Source organism: Populus nigra, chromosome 12 (assembly GCF_951802175.1).
Source record: "Populus nigra chromosome 12, ddPopNigr1.1, whole genome shotgun sequence".
Classification (NCBI taxonomy): domain Eukaryota; kingdom Viridiplantae; phylum Streptophyta; class Magnoliopsida; order Malpighiales; family Salicaceae; genus Populus; species Populus nigra.
Genome location: NC_084863.1, coordinates 12,950,068 through 12,963,292, shown reverse-complemented (window position 1 = coordinate 12,963,292; position 13,225 = coordinate 12,950,068). Strand labels below are relative to the sequence as shown.

The window sequence follows — 13,225 nt, the reverse complement described above, 5'->3', positions numbered from 1 at the left end:
CTAATGAGATTTATTAGTGTCGGTGATTACCTTCCAGAAAATAAAAGGGAAAATATTGATTAGTTATTTCAAAAGAATGAGATAAGTTAATGATACGAATAGAGGAATATCTTGGTATAAAGTGAAAATTGATTTATAAGGAGATGATATTCGAAAATCATTGAGTTGTGTTGAGATTTCCAAGATGGAATTATTTTCAATGAATGTTATAGGATATTAGATGGATATTGGTAATAGATGGAAAATACACGTTGTAAAAGAGGTTTATATCTAATTTTATATCTCAAAAGAAATTCTATGGAGATTATTACCTATCATTGTTATTGTTTGTTACTATCTTTTTATATTTATATGTACACGTTAATTTCTATTTTCAAGTCCATTAGGGTCACGTCAGGAATGGTATTGGTTTAGTTATCTTTTGCTCTTGACCATGTAATTATTTGTAAATTAAGAGTCTTATCTCCTAAAACTTGAAATGTAATATTAATCCGTAAATTTGAATATATGACTTTAATTTAATGTTGTAACTCTAAGTACCTATTTAACCATGCATGTTTATAGTTAAAATTGAATCTTTCACTTGAATTACATTATATGATGTTATTGAATAAGATGTGTTGTGTTGATGATGATGAGTTGGGTTGAGATCCATAACGATTGGATCGGGATGTGAATTAAAATTGAAAATATAATATGATTATGTCGATAACTTGAGAACTTCCAGTATAGGAGACACTCTGCTGAAATTTTGGTGGAACTTATATTATCTTAAAAAAAATTTACTTGAAAATTTGCAATGTATCACGAAAAAGTATGTAGGAAATCGGGGTTATTACAATTAATGTGACGGTCATCTTCATCATCACTTGGTTTGGATTTTCCATAGCAATATAGAGCAAATATCTTATCCAATTGAGGTTCCAAATTAGTAATTTCTTGTGTCGATGTTTGTCTTTTTGCATTACCGTTAAACCTAGATGGATCAGCTGCTTGTATGTCCTCTGAGTGTTACTTGGCACCCGAGTGAACCCCATACTAGAGAAGTTTTCTTATTTAGATTTATTATTCAAGTAGAGCTTTTACATTTTAATCACATTAATACTCGCAAACTCAAACATTGATTTCACATTTCTGTCACTATAGATGGGTATACCGATATAAGTAGCTTAACTAACCCTAATTTGCAACATCTTTCAAGTAATATTAACTTCTATTTCAAGCATATTCTAGCCACTATAAGTAATTTCATTATCGATATCGATAATAGTATAACCATAGAAGTATAATATTTCAAAATTACTAAACATTCTATCAAATAATATAATAAAATACAAGCCTAATTTATCGATATCGTGAGGTTAATCAAAGTGAATAATTTATCAACAAAACCATAACAGTAACATCATTGATGAAAACCTAAATTCACCAGGTTTCACCATCATAACAAAATAATCAACTCAATTCATGTATTTCATAATTAATTAACTTATTGGATACGTAATTTGAAAAATCCCTAATTTAACGTAGAAAACCTTGACTGTAACCTTAATTCGCAATTTATAGCAACTCAAAATCATTGATTGTCTTAAAAAATAACATAATTAACAACTCAAATCAATTTATTTTATATATAATGAACCTAATATAAACCTAATTAAAAAAATCCCTATTTTTTTTCTAAAAATCCTTAATTCTATACTATAACATTTTCAAAATCAACAATTAACATAAATTAGTATAAATTGTATCAAATGATAGAGGGGAAGTGTTAGAATATACATCTTAGTGTTGAATATGGGTGGTGACCAGTGGTGGTGGTGGCGATAAAAAATGGGAGGTGACCCGCGAGTGGAGAGAAAGAAAGAGAGAAAATGAAGCAATAATGGAGAGTGAGAGGGTAATCTTATGGTGGATTTGGGCATGTTTAGTGGTAGGAAGAGAGAGAGCGGTCATTGGAAGTGGATGTGAAGAAAGGTAAGATTGTGCTGTGAGGAGAGAGATAAAGAAAATAAAGGTAGAAAGGGAGATAAAAAGATCTAAAATTTAAAATTGATAAAAGTCCCAAACATTATCTATGGCTCGCGTGTCGCAAATATTGAGTATGACGTGCAAGTTATAAATAACATTAAGTAATACTCTAAAACACGTGGGGAAAGCACTGTTGCTTTCCCCACATGTTTTTTTTTTGTTTTTTTTGTTTTTGTTTTTTGTTTTCTCCCCAAGATTGTCTTTTTTTTATTGTTTTTTTTTTCAAAATAATCTTTGTTGATTTATTTTTTTAATATTGAACTGGTTGAGAATTTAGTTTTGTAGTTTTTTTCTTTAAAACATTGTAGATTGTTATAATATTTCCCCCACGTGGTTTTTTTTCCTTTCGTTTTATGATTTTTTATCTTTTTTTCTCTCTCAAAATGGTCTTTTTCAATTTTATTTTTTTTCATATTAAGCTGGTTGAGAATTTAGTTTCGTAGTTTTTTTCTTTAAAATACTGTAGATTACTACAGTGTTTCCCCACATGGTTTTTGTTTTGCTATAGTGTTTCCCCACATGTTTTTTTTTTCATTTTTTTATTTTATTTTTTTTCAAAATTATTTTTTTTAGTTTTTTTGTGTTTTTTTTTTCAGAATTGTCTTTGTCGATTTTATTTTTTTTAATATTGAACTAGTTAAGAATTTAGCTTTGTAGTATTTTTCTTTAAAACATTGTGAATTGCTACACTGTTTCTCCATATGTTTTTTTTTTTCAAAATGGTCTTTGTTGATTTTACCTTTTTCATATTGAATTAATTGAGAATTTAGCTATGTAGTTTTTTTAAAAAAAACATTATGGATTGTTACAATGTTTCCCTACATGGTTTTTATTTTGCTACAACGTTTCTCCACATGTTTTTTCTTTGTTTTTTTTTTCAAAATCACCTTTGTTGAATTTATTTATTTTTATCAAAGGTAAGTAAATATATCAGATCAAAAAATATATAAGGCTGGAGAACCAACAAGTTCATATATAAGATTTACAAAAAAGGAAACATACTCCCCGAATAAAACACCAAAACCAAAAGGAGAAAGCACTATCAAGCTAAAAGAATTAACTGACAATGGTTAGATGAGGAATCTAATCAAAGACAAGGTGCCAAACCTAACACATGGCACATAAAAATATAAACAACGAGAATGACTAAAGCTGCAACCAGAAAAAAAAAGAGCTCTTAGCTTTGTCGAATTTTTTTTTAATATTGATTTGATTAAAAATTTATCTTTGTAATTTTTTTTCTTTAAAGCAATGTAGATTGCTACAGTGTTTCCTAACATGATTTTTATTTTTTTTGTTATGATTTTTTCCAAAATTATCTTTATCTATTTTTTTTTAATATTGAGCTGGGTGAGAATTATAAATGTAGTTTTTCTCACAAAACATTGTGGATTGCTATAATGTTTTCCTACATGGTTTTTTTCCTATTTTTTATATGATTTTTTTTCAAAATTATCTTTGTTGATTTTATTCTTTTCATATTGAGCTAGTTGAGAATTTAGCTTTGTACTTTTTTTTCTTTAAAACATTGTGAATTGTTACAGTCTTCCCCCACATGATTTTTTTTGTTATGATTTTTTTAAAAATTATTTTTGTCGATTTTATTTTTTTAATATTGAGCTGGTTGAGAATTACAAGTGTAGATTTCCTCACAAAATATTATAGATTGTTACAGTGTTTTCCTACATAGTTTTTTTGTTATGATTTTTTTCAAAATTATCTTTGTCGATTTTTTTTTAATATTGAGTTGGTTGAGAATTTAATTTTGTAGTTTTTTTCTTGAAAACAATATGGATTGCAACAGTCTTTCCTCACGTGATTTGTTTTTTTTTTTTATTATAAATTTTTCCACAAGCCCACAGTAATACGCGGGCATGCCATCTAGTTTGCTATGAAATCATGAATGCTAGATTTTTAAATATTTTTTTGGTTTGTGTTATTTTATTAATTTTTATTTACTAAAAAAAAGTTATGTTTTTCTATATTGTTTCGAGCCTGTTTAAGAGTATGGTTGCAGTTACTTTTCAAAGTACTTTTCACTTGAAAATGTATCAAAATAATATATTTTTTTAAAATTATTTTTGACATCAACGTATCAAAATGATATAAAAATATCAAAAAAATATTAATTTAAAATAAAAAATAATTTGTTTTAATTTTTTTAAAATAAAAAACAAATAGGTGAACATGTACACGGATACGAGGTTGGAACCTTTTAAGTTTGACTTCAACAGAGCACAACTGTTGTTACTTGTTACTGTTGTTAAGTTTGAATTTCGGCCTAGATATTGCCACGTCATCACAATTTTGACTTCTCGAACCTGAAACCACCTTCCCGGCGCGTGCAAACCTCCGCTGCCTACTAACCCTCCCTCCTTCCCTACAAATTCAGCGATTACATTCCACGCCCCAGTCCCTACGTGAACGAACCTTTTAAAATTCCACAATCAAAACTCCGCGCCACTAAACTCTCTACTATTACCACTACCATGTGAATACCACGCGAACGCCTCTCCCCTCCCTGATTCGCTCGTGTAGTACACGTCGTTAGATACCACGTGGGTCTAACTTTCTTGAAAGTAGCTCTTAAATACACGAATGCACACGCACCGTACACCTGTCAGATAAAGGATAGTGAAGCAAAGTGAGGAGCTCTAGAGAGAGAAACAGTTTTTCTAGAGAGAGAAAGTCTCGCATTTTTTTGCCCTTAAAGTTTTAGAGAGAGAAAGTGAAAGCCAAAAGAAATCGAAGATCTCCACAAAATCAGAGCTGGAAACCCTAACCTTAACTCTATTTCTCTCTCTAGAAATCCCTCTCTCTATCTCTCTGTGTATATGGCGCTGTATAGATATATGTTTCTGTATGTATAGGTCTTTGGATCGAGAAAAAGATTCGATAAAGGTTCGTGCTTTAACCTAATTTCTTGTGCTTTAGTTCTGTTTTTTTTTTTTGCCCATATTGAATTTCTATGTGTGTTGGGTTGATTTGGGAATGAAATTATGGTTTTTCTCTGGGGGTTGTGGTTATATAGGAAACCCTATTTTGGGGTTTGAGGGGATTAGGGTTTTAAAAGTGGGAATTTTGAGGAAATTAGGGCTTTAAAGAGGGATTGGGAGAAAATTAGGGTTTTAAAGGGGAAGGTTAGGGTTTTTGGGTGGTACATGTATGGCTTCTGGGAGTGTAGTAGAAGCAGGAAATGAAGGAGGAGAAGTTAGAGAGAAACAAAGGTATACAGAGAGTAAGGTTTACACCCGAAAGGCCTTTAAAGGACCCAAAAAGAACAGCCTCACCGGCAGCAGCACCAACAATAACACCGCCACCACCACCGCTGATAACAATAACAGTAACACAAACCTAACCACCACTAGCACCGCAGCTGCTGGCAACAACAACGTCAACACCACAGCAACCACTGCCCCTTCTGCAACTGAAACCGCTACTGTTCCAACCACCACTTCCACTGCTGCAACTGAAACTGCAGCTGCTCCAGCCACTCTCTCCACCACTGCAACTAAAAATGCAACTGCAGCAGCAACTACGACTGCAACTGCAAATGAAACAAGGGACAGGGACAACAACGAGAAGGAGTTACTTGAAGTGCGAGAATCAGAACCTGTAGTGGTAGACAACACGAACACTGCCCAGCAAGTGCAACAGCCTGTTTCTCTCTCAATTGTAGTTTCTGATGCTTCCATCAGCCTAAATCGGCAGGAAGTTCAGGAGGTGGTGCCTGGTGTGAGAGAGAAAATTGTGGAGAGGGGACAAGCTGTGGGGAATGGGGTGTTTCTGAAGGAAGGGCTGGATAACAAGGTGAAGGTGGATTTGTTGTCACGGTCAAAGCAGGAGAAGAGGGAGCTCAAAAAGAAGTTGGAGAGTGAGCTTGCTTTGGTTAGGGGTTTGGTGAAGAGGATTGAGGCTAAAGAAATGCAGCTTGGTGTTGGTAGGTTGAGTAATTCACGGGTGGTGTTGGTGAATGATAGGGTTGACAATAGATTGACGAGGGTTAATTCAGAAGTGGGATCAGTGGGTGTTCCCCGTGAGAGTACTACTATTCTTACTTCTACTCCTAGGCAGTCTAGGCCCTTGAATCAGCTTAGTATATCGGTGATAGAGAATAGCCAGGGTGTGGGTGAGTTTGTGGAGAAAGAGAAGAGGACACCAAAAGCAAATCAGTTTTATATGAATTCAGAGTTCTTGCTTGCAAAAGACAAGTTTCCGCCAGCTGAGAGTAACAAGAAGTCGAAATTGATTGGGAAGAAGCAGGGGGCAGGGGAATCTGGATATGGGTTTGGGACAAGCACTAAGATTTTCAAGAATTGCAGTACGTTGCTTGAAAAACTGATGAAGCATAAGCATGGTTGGGTGTTTAATACTCCTGTTGATGCGAAGGGTCTTGGTTTGCATGATTACTTTACCATTATCAAGCATCCAATGGACTTGGGCACGGTGAAGTCCAGGCTGACCAAGAATTGGTACAAGTCCCCAGAAGAGTTCGCAGAGGATGTGAGACTTACATTTCACAATGCTATGAAGTATAACCCGAAAGGGCAAGATGTTCACGTAATGGCAGAGCAGTTATTGGATACATTTGAGACCAAGTGGGCTGTTATAAAGTCGGATTATGATCTTGAGATGAGGTTTGCTGCCAGTTATGAGGTGAGTATTCCCACACCCACATCAAGAAAGGCTCCTCCATTTGTACCGCCCCCACTTGATATGAGGAGGATTTTGGATAGATCAGAATCAATGAATTATCCTATTATTGATACCAGATCCAGACCCAAACCCATCATCACTACACCTTCTAGTAGAACCCCTGTTCCAAAGAAGCCTAAGGCAAAAGATCCACATAAGAGAGACATGACTTATGACGAGAAACAGAAGCTTAGTACAAACCTCCAGAGCTTACCTTCAGAGAAACTGGATAACATTGTACAGATAATAAAGAAGAGGAGTTCAGCACTGTCCCAACATGATGATGAAATTGAAGTGGATATTGATAGTGTTGATGTGGAGACTCTGTGGGAGCTGGATAGGTTTGTCACCAACTACAAGAAGAGTTTAAGCAAGAATAAGAGAAAAGCTGAACTTGCCATTCAAGCTAGAACAGAGGCTCAGCAGAATGTGCAGCAGAAGGTAAAGCCTCTGACCATATTTCTCAACCAGAAGCATTATTTCTAACAGAAATATGGTTTCTAAATTTCATCTGGTGATGTTTCTTTGCAGATCCCAGCATCAGTTGTGGTGGAGGCACCAAAAGTAACAAAAGCAGGTAAAGTTTTCTGATTGTTAGTATTAATTTCATTTTGGTTAATTATAGTTTGGTTGTATTGTTTATTTGAAACATTGTATCTTCTGCTGGCAGATGAAAGGAACGCCTCCACTTTGTCACCTGTTCAAGTGGAGAAACAGGGAGACAATGGAAGTAGGTCTAGTAGTTCAAGCAGCTCCAGCAGTGATTCTGGATCTTCTTCAAGTGGTACTCCATCACATTTCTAATTTTGTAATTTCTGTCTCTGTTATGTCTCATATGTTTGTTCTGATGTTTAGTGAAGCCTTCTATTTATTTTTCTTTATCTGCATGATTATTGCAGACTCTGACAGTGACAACTCCTCAGCGTCTGGATCAGATGTAGGGAATTAATTGAGTACTCAAGTAGTTCCGGTGGGTAAATATTCTCCTGTGGTTGGCTTGAAATGTTTGTATTACTTTTGTTTGCTAATAACCTGTGCATTTTCCTGCCATTTTCTGACTCACTGTTGATTATACAATATTTTACTCGACTTCTGCTGTGTCACCTTATTGTCATATTAGCCCATGTCTTTAGTCTGGTCTGCAAGCGGTACCTGCAATCTAGTAACAATATTGATGCTGATAGTGTGGTTGTAAATGGAACGAATGTGTGGTTGCTTAGGACTTGCAGGATGTGTAGGGACAACTGTCCTTATCTGTGATTTTCTTGTGAAAAGCTGAAAACGTAATTCTCTGCACATTATAGCATTATTTGATTGTCCTTGTAGGGTCTCTCAGTGAACAAGAATGTGATTGCTCAAGTCAGAGTGTAGTTTGGTGATTAACCGGTTCTTGCTTAAAATGTAGTCTAGTCATATGGGTAATGTAGCCTTTGCTGTTTGCCTTGGTTATTGCTGAGGTGGTTCTGAATTCTGATACATACTTGTGGGGTTCCACTCATGGGTTTGATTTTCTTATAGGCTGGGCATGGATTGATGAGTAAAAAAGAATTGATGTAAAAGGACTTTGGGGCTTGGGAGAAAAAATGGGTTCAGATGACTATGCATCTGCTCCAATATTGGCTGGCTAATGTAATGACTTGGCAGCAGAAATTGGTTTCTAAACAGTAGAGCACCTTTAATGCATAAACTCTAGCACACCATGACAATTTGGGTTGGAGTTAATCATTAGTGAATTTAAAATGTATTTTGTTTTGGATTGTTAGTTGGTTATATGACTACTATGACCTACTTGTGGATCAACTATGCCCCACTTGTGGATCAACTATGCCCCAATTCCTTTATGTTGTTGAGGATTTATATGAAACTTTGAAGCTTTTACCTGATGCAATAATTAGAGAAATCTTGAAGGTGTGGTATATTCTGGATGGCTCTGCGCTTGTGCAATGTTATGCCCACAAAACACTGGAGAGTAGGCTGGGGAATATAGTAGCTTGTCCTTGCCCTCATCCCTCTCTAGGCTAGATTGTGTGTTTTGTTTAGGAACTTGATCTACCTACATGGAACCTTTCCAGAATAGTTCTGAAATTCTGAAGCTGGAATCTTGGTATGTAAACTGGTTCAGAATCAATTGTGGGATTATCTTGGCAAACAAGTAATAATCAGCAATGAAAGCAAATCAATGCCATAAGAAACATGCTAATTTGTGGGATAATTGAAGCCTGGTTATTTTTTTAGGGTAGTTTTCCTGTTGTATATTGCCATCTCTGTGTCCCCCCTGCTAAACTTGTGGTAGAAATGCTTATATGCTTTCTGAATGAGTAAAAGTGAACGTGTAATTTTAAACGATGTTTGCATACAGATTGGCATTAGTTTTTGTGGATTGTCGATGCTTGTATGAAACTGTAAATAAACGTGCTGTTATCAGTTGAAGCTTGGTCCATGGTTTTATGCAGAACTTTCCTCACCATTCTGCATTAGCTAGTTGATGAGAAGTATTTATTAACTTGTTATTGACATTTTCTAAAGTTTGTTTATTAAATACAGAGGCACCAGTGGCTGATCTTGGCTTTCCATTTTCGTGACAGATCTCAGAAATTTAGGGTAGATGGCTATCCCCATGTTGGTGATATCATGAATTCCGGATTGAATAGGAATCTGCCTTTGGTGTACAGTGAAGTTCTCAAGGCGACTGATTGTCCTGCCAGTGCAAAGTGGAGTCTCTCTTGTTGGAACTGGTTTCTTGAATCTCCATGTGGCTTATCTGTGTAGTCTTGAATTTGTATAATACCCCTTAGAATGTGGTGATGATTAGATACAGAGTGATGATTAGATACAGTGGTTTGTTTCCCTCAGCATGTGTACATGGCTAACAACTTCTAGTCATTTTAGTTTTAGCTACCGCCCCGTTGATTTTGTGCTAGCAGAAGCAGGATTCGTTGGTCTTATAGAAGAGATACTCTGTGATTCATGCTCATGAAGTTGTTATAATGGCCAATAATTTTTCTGAAGATTGTATGCTTGTGGTCGCGCGCAGATCATATGGCTCCACCAATCCTGCTCTCCTCAAACGTTAACAGATGTCTTGAATCAAAATTGAAATTCTTGTACCTCATGGGCTCCAAAATTTTACTGGCTGTGGTTGATGAGACTTGAACTCTCAGACCGCCACCCCGCTGCAGGCGGTTCCATGAACCAAACACTCCGTGATTCCCCATTTGTTTAAACGTGCAGAACTGAAAGCTTAAAACATTGAAGACCCAGTCACTCCACACTCCACACTCCTTGAGCAATAACTTTCACCCATCAAGTCCACAAATGCGAACTCATTAGCTCAAGCTCATGCACTCTCCAACTCTTACAAGATGCTCCTTTTCTCTCTCACCCCTTATTTAATCAAAACCAAATCTTTCTCGGCGTCTTCTTTGGAATTTTCACCATGGTCTGGTCTGCTATCATGGAGAGACAGCCCATTAAATCAGAACTGGATGGGCCACAAACACCTCCCCGTCAATTGACACCAAATGGACCTCATTGGACTGTGCTTCATCTCTTGCATAACTCGGTGCTCTTGTTGTTTCTACTAGTGACCCTCTCTCAAAATCCACAATTGAAAGTGCTTACGAGTTTTGTGTTAGTATGGTTTATCTATCAGTTACTTCCGTTGAACTATTTTCTAGCATCACGAAGAAGAGATCATTATGGATACAATAGTGCAGGCATAGCTTTGACAATATCAAGTTCATGTCAGTGGGACTGGGATTTGTTGCTTTCAATTTCAACAAGAGTTGGAAAGTTGAGGATTCACTTTCATTTATGCTGTTTTTTAAAATGCCATTAGCTTGATTTTCTCGCAAAAGAAAAATGCCATTACCTTTGGATGTTCCAGAAGTAATTTGGGCAGGGACTTGATGATTTATTGATTTGGATATTACTCATTGATCGAATTGATATCCAATTATTTGTATGTGAAACTTAATTGTTTGAGTTGTTGAATTGGTGGTTGGATTCTTATGGTGATTTCTAGGTATCCCCGAAGTAAATTCCAGCTTCTAAAGATTCAGGCTTCCCTCTTAATGCTTAGTAAATGCTTCATAATCTTTTTCACATTAAAAAAAACTTAAAGATGTCAGTGTTTTACCATGGAACAAGATTTATTGTATTATGAATTGCTATAATATAATGATATTTTGGCAATCCACAATAACTACCAATGACATAAAAATTAAAGGACAAAATAATTTTTTTACGAGGTTCGTTTAACATTATCAATTTAGTTGAGGGTAAATCGCTCCTCTCTTATTTTCTAACATAGTAAAATAACTTTCGTACCCTTAAAAGAATCAAACTGGCATCCAAGCGCTTTTTAGTCTTTTCACTTTTTTCAAAACATTAAAATGACAGAAGTACTCTTAAAAGCAAAAATTACTAAAATCACCTGCAAGGGCTTTTTTTATGGTTTTTTTTTGTTATAATCAAGAGCATTGAAGGAAAAGTCGGTATTTTAGTAAATGTAAATATTATTACAAAAAATAGTTGACGCGTGCATTGCATGCATCAGTGTGTGGCTGGTGTTCGTGAATTTTGAACGGTGTGTGCTACATCTCCTAGCGGCCAAACCCTAGCTTCTGAGGTGGCATTGGAATCTACTCAATGACCTCTTTATGCCTAGGAGGGCGTGTGGATAACAGACCTTTGATTTGGCTTCTGTGGCCTTTTCCTTTCTTTTTCTCTCTCCTCAATTCTAGTGTGAAACCCTCTAACTATTCAAATGAGCCATTCAATTTGGTTTTTCTTCAACTTTGATTTATGTTCTTTAGGTTGTTATTTATTTTTTTTAAAAAATAATTTATAACAATGCTTCGACTAATGGCTTGACATAAGTTTTTACCAAGACCTTATGCAATTTTCTCAAGAAGGTGATGAATCCTTGAAGAGGGACTGACATGATAGAATTAGAAAAGTGATTTGGGCTTATCATACTACATTTTAAACGCCAACTCAAGCTACTTTATATTTCTTGGTATATGAGGTTGAAGTTGTTCTTCCACTAGAATGTCAAATTTTGTCTCTAAGAATTGTGATCCAAGGACTTTCTAATGAAGACAATGTTCGTCTATGCTTCAAAGAGCTTGAAGTTTTAGATTAAAAGCGTCTTGAAGCACAACAACGATTAGAATGTTATCAAGCTTGACTTTGTAGAGCTTTTAACAAGAAGGTACGACCATGCTCATTCCAAGTTGGAGATCTTGTCTTGGCAGTACAACACTCGATAATCATGTCAAAACACAAGGGCAACAAGGTCCACCCCAAATAGGATGGCTCTTATGTGGTTTAAGAAGTCTACACCAATGGAGCTTTTAAAATTATCGATGAGAATGGATTGGAGATTTGGCCTATCAACGACAAATTCTTAAGGAGATACTATGCTTGAAATCTGATGTAGCTCCTCACTTGCACGAGCTAAAATTACAATGACTCTAGCCAGAATGCCAAACTTTAGGCCTACTTGTGAGGTCAGGATAACCCCATATAAAAGAAAATGAATAAAATAATAGAGGTCAACTCTTAAGTAAACTAAATAATGAAAGGTAAAACTAAAAACAAATCTATTAAAAAAACATTGGAAAAAAAACTACGTCAATCAAGGCTAACTTGACTAACCCATTACTTGAGATATGAGATTGTGATAACCCCATAAAAAAGTGAAAAAAAAATCATGAACTGAAGGCCTGATAACCTATATCCAAGGATAAAATTAAAAAAATAAAGTCAAATCGAGTCAATCTTCAAAACTCATGACCCAGATCATGAGACTAGGTTACTCCAAAGAAGGCAAACTCTTAAAAATCAGCAAGCAAAATTTCCAGTTATCTAAAATTAAAAAAAAATAGTAATCAAAAGAATGAGGATCGAATTTGGTATAAAAATTAAATGCAATAATATAATAAGGGATGAAATTAAAAAATAAAATATATATATCAAGAAAATGATAAAAAAAAATCAATAAAAAGAATGAGGACTATATTTGATAAATAAAAAATGAAATCGAATTGTGCACACAACTTATTCATGGTTGTATTGTAGAATTCCTTTTCATTATCAGTTATGATATATCTCGGTACCCTATAATCGTAGATGATGTTTGTCTGAATGAAGCTTACAAATGTCTCTTTCTTGACCTCTTTTAATATTGCAACTTCTGTCCACTTTGAGAAGTAATATGTTGTGGCCAATATGTACAGATACCCCCTAGTGTTTTTTAGCAATACCACATCAAGTCCCCAAGCACAAAAGGACTAAGAAGCAATTGTCGGGTGTAAAGGCTCTAGTGGTTGGTGGATCAAATGAGCATGCAATTGACAACTTTGACATTTTCTAGTATAATATATGCAATCTTTCACCATTATAGGCCAACGGTACTCTATTTTTTTTATTTGAAAGTGAAGTTTAGGACATGATTGGTGCACTCTATAGATCCTCGACTGTGTTTATTTTTTTA

The 13,225-nt window shown here is 35.1% G+C and overlaps 1 protein-coding gene across 2 annotated transcripts; it reads left to right on the top strand.

Moving 5' to 3' along the window:
• Positions 1-4,661: 4,661 nt before the first annotated feature.
• On the top strand, positions 4,662-9,734 carry LOC133669685 (transcription factor GTE4-like). 2 transcript variants are annotated; one of them, XM_062089916.1, is made up of 6 exons: positions 4,662-4,932; positions 5,063-7,167; positions 7,258-7,303; positions 7,397-7,510; positions 7,626-7,696; positions 9,312-9,734. In XM_062089916.1, exons 2-5 carry the CDS (start codon positions 5,197-5,199, stop codon positions 7,673-7,675), a joined length of 2,181 nt encoding a protein of 726 aa, XP_061945900.1. In that variant the 5' UTR covers positions 4,662-4,932; positions 5,063-5,196; the 3' UTR covers positions 7,676-7,696; positions 9,312-9,734. The 2 variants fall into 2 exon arrangements, with proteins under 2 accessions (XP_061945900.1, XP_061945901.1); XM_062089917.1 differs by having other exon boundaries at positions 4,662-7,167; positions 9,271-9,734.
• Positions 9,735-13,225: the final 3,491 nt, after the last annotated feature.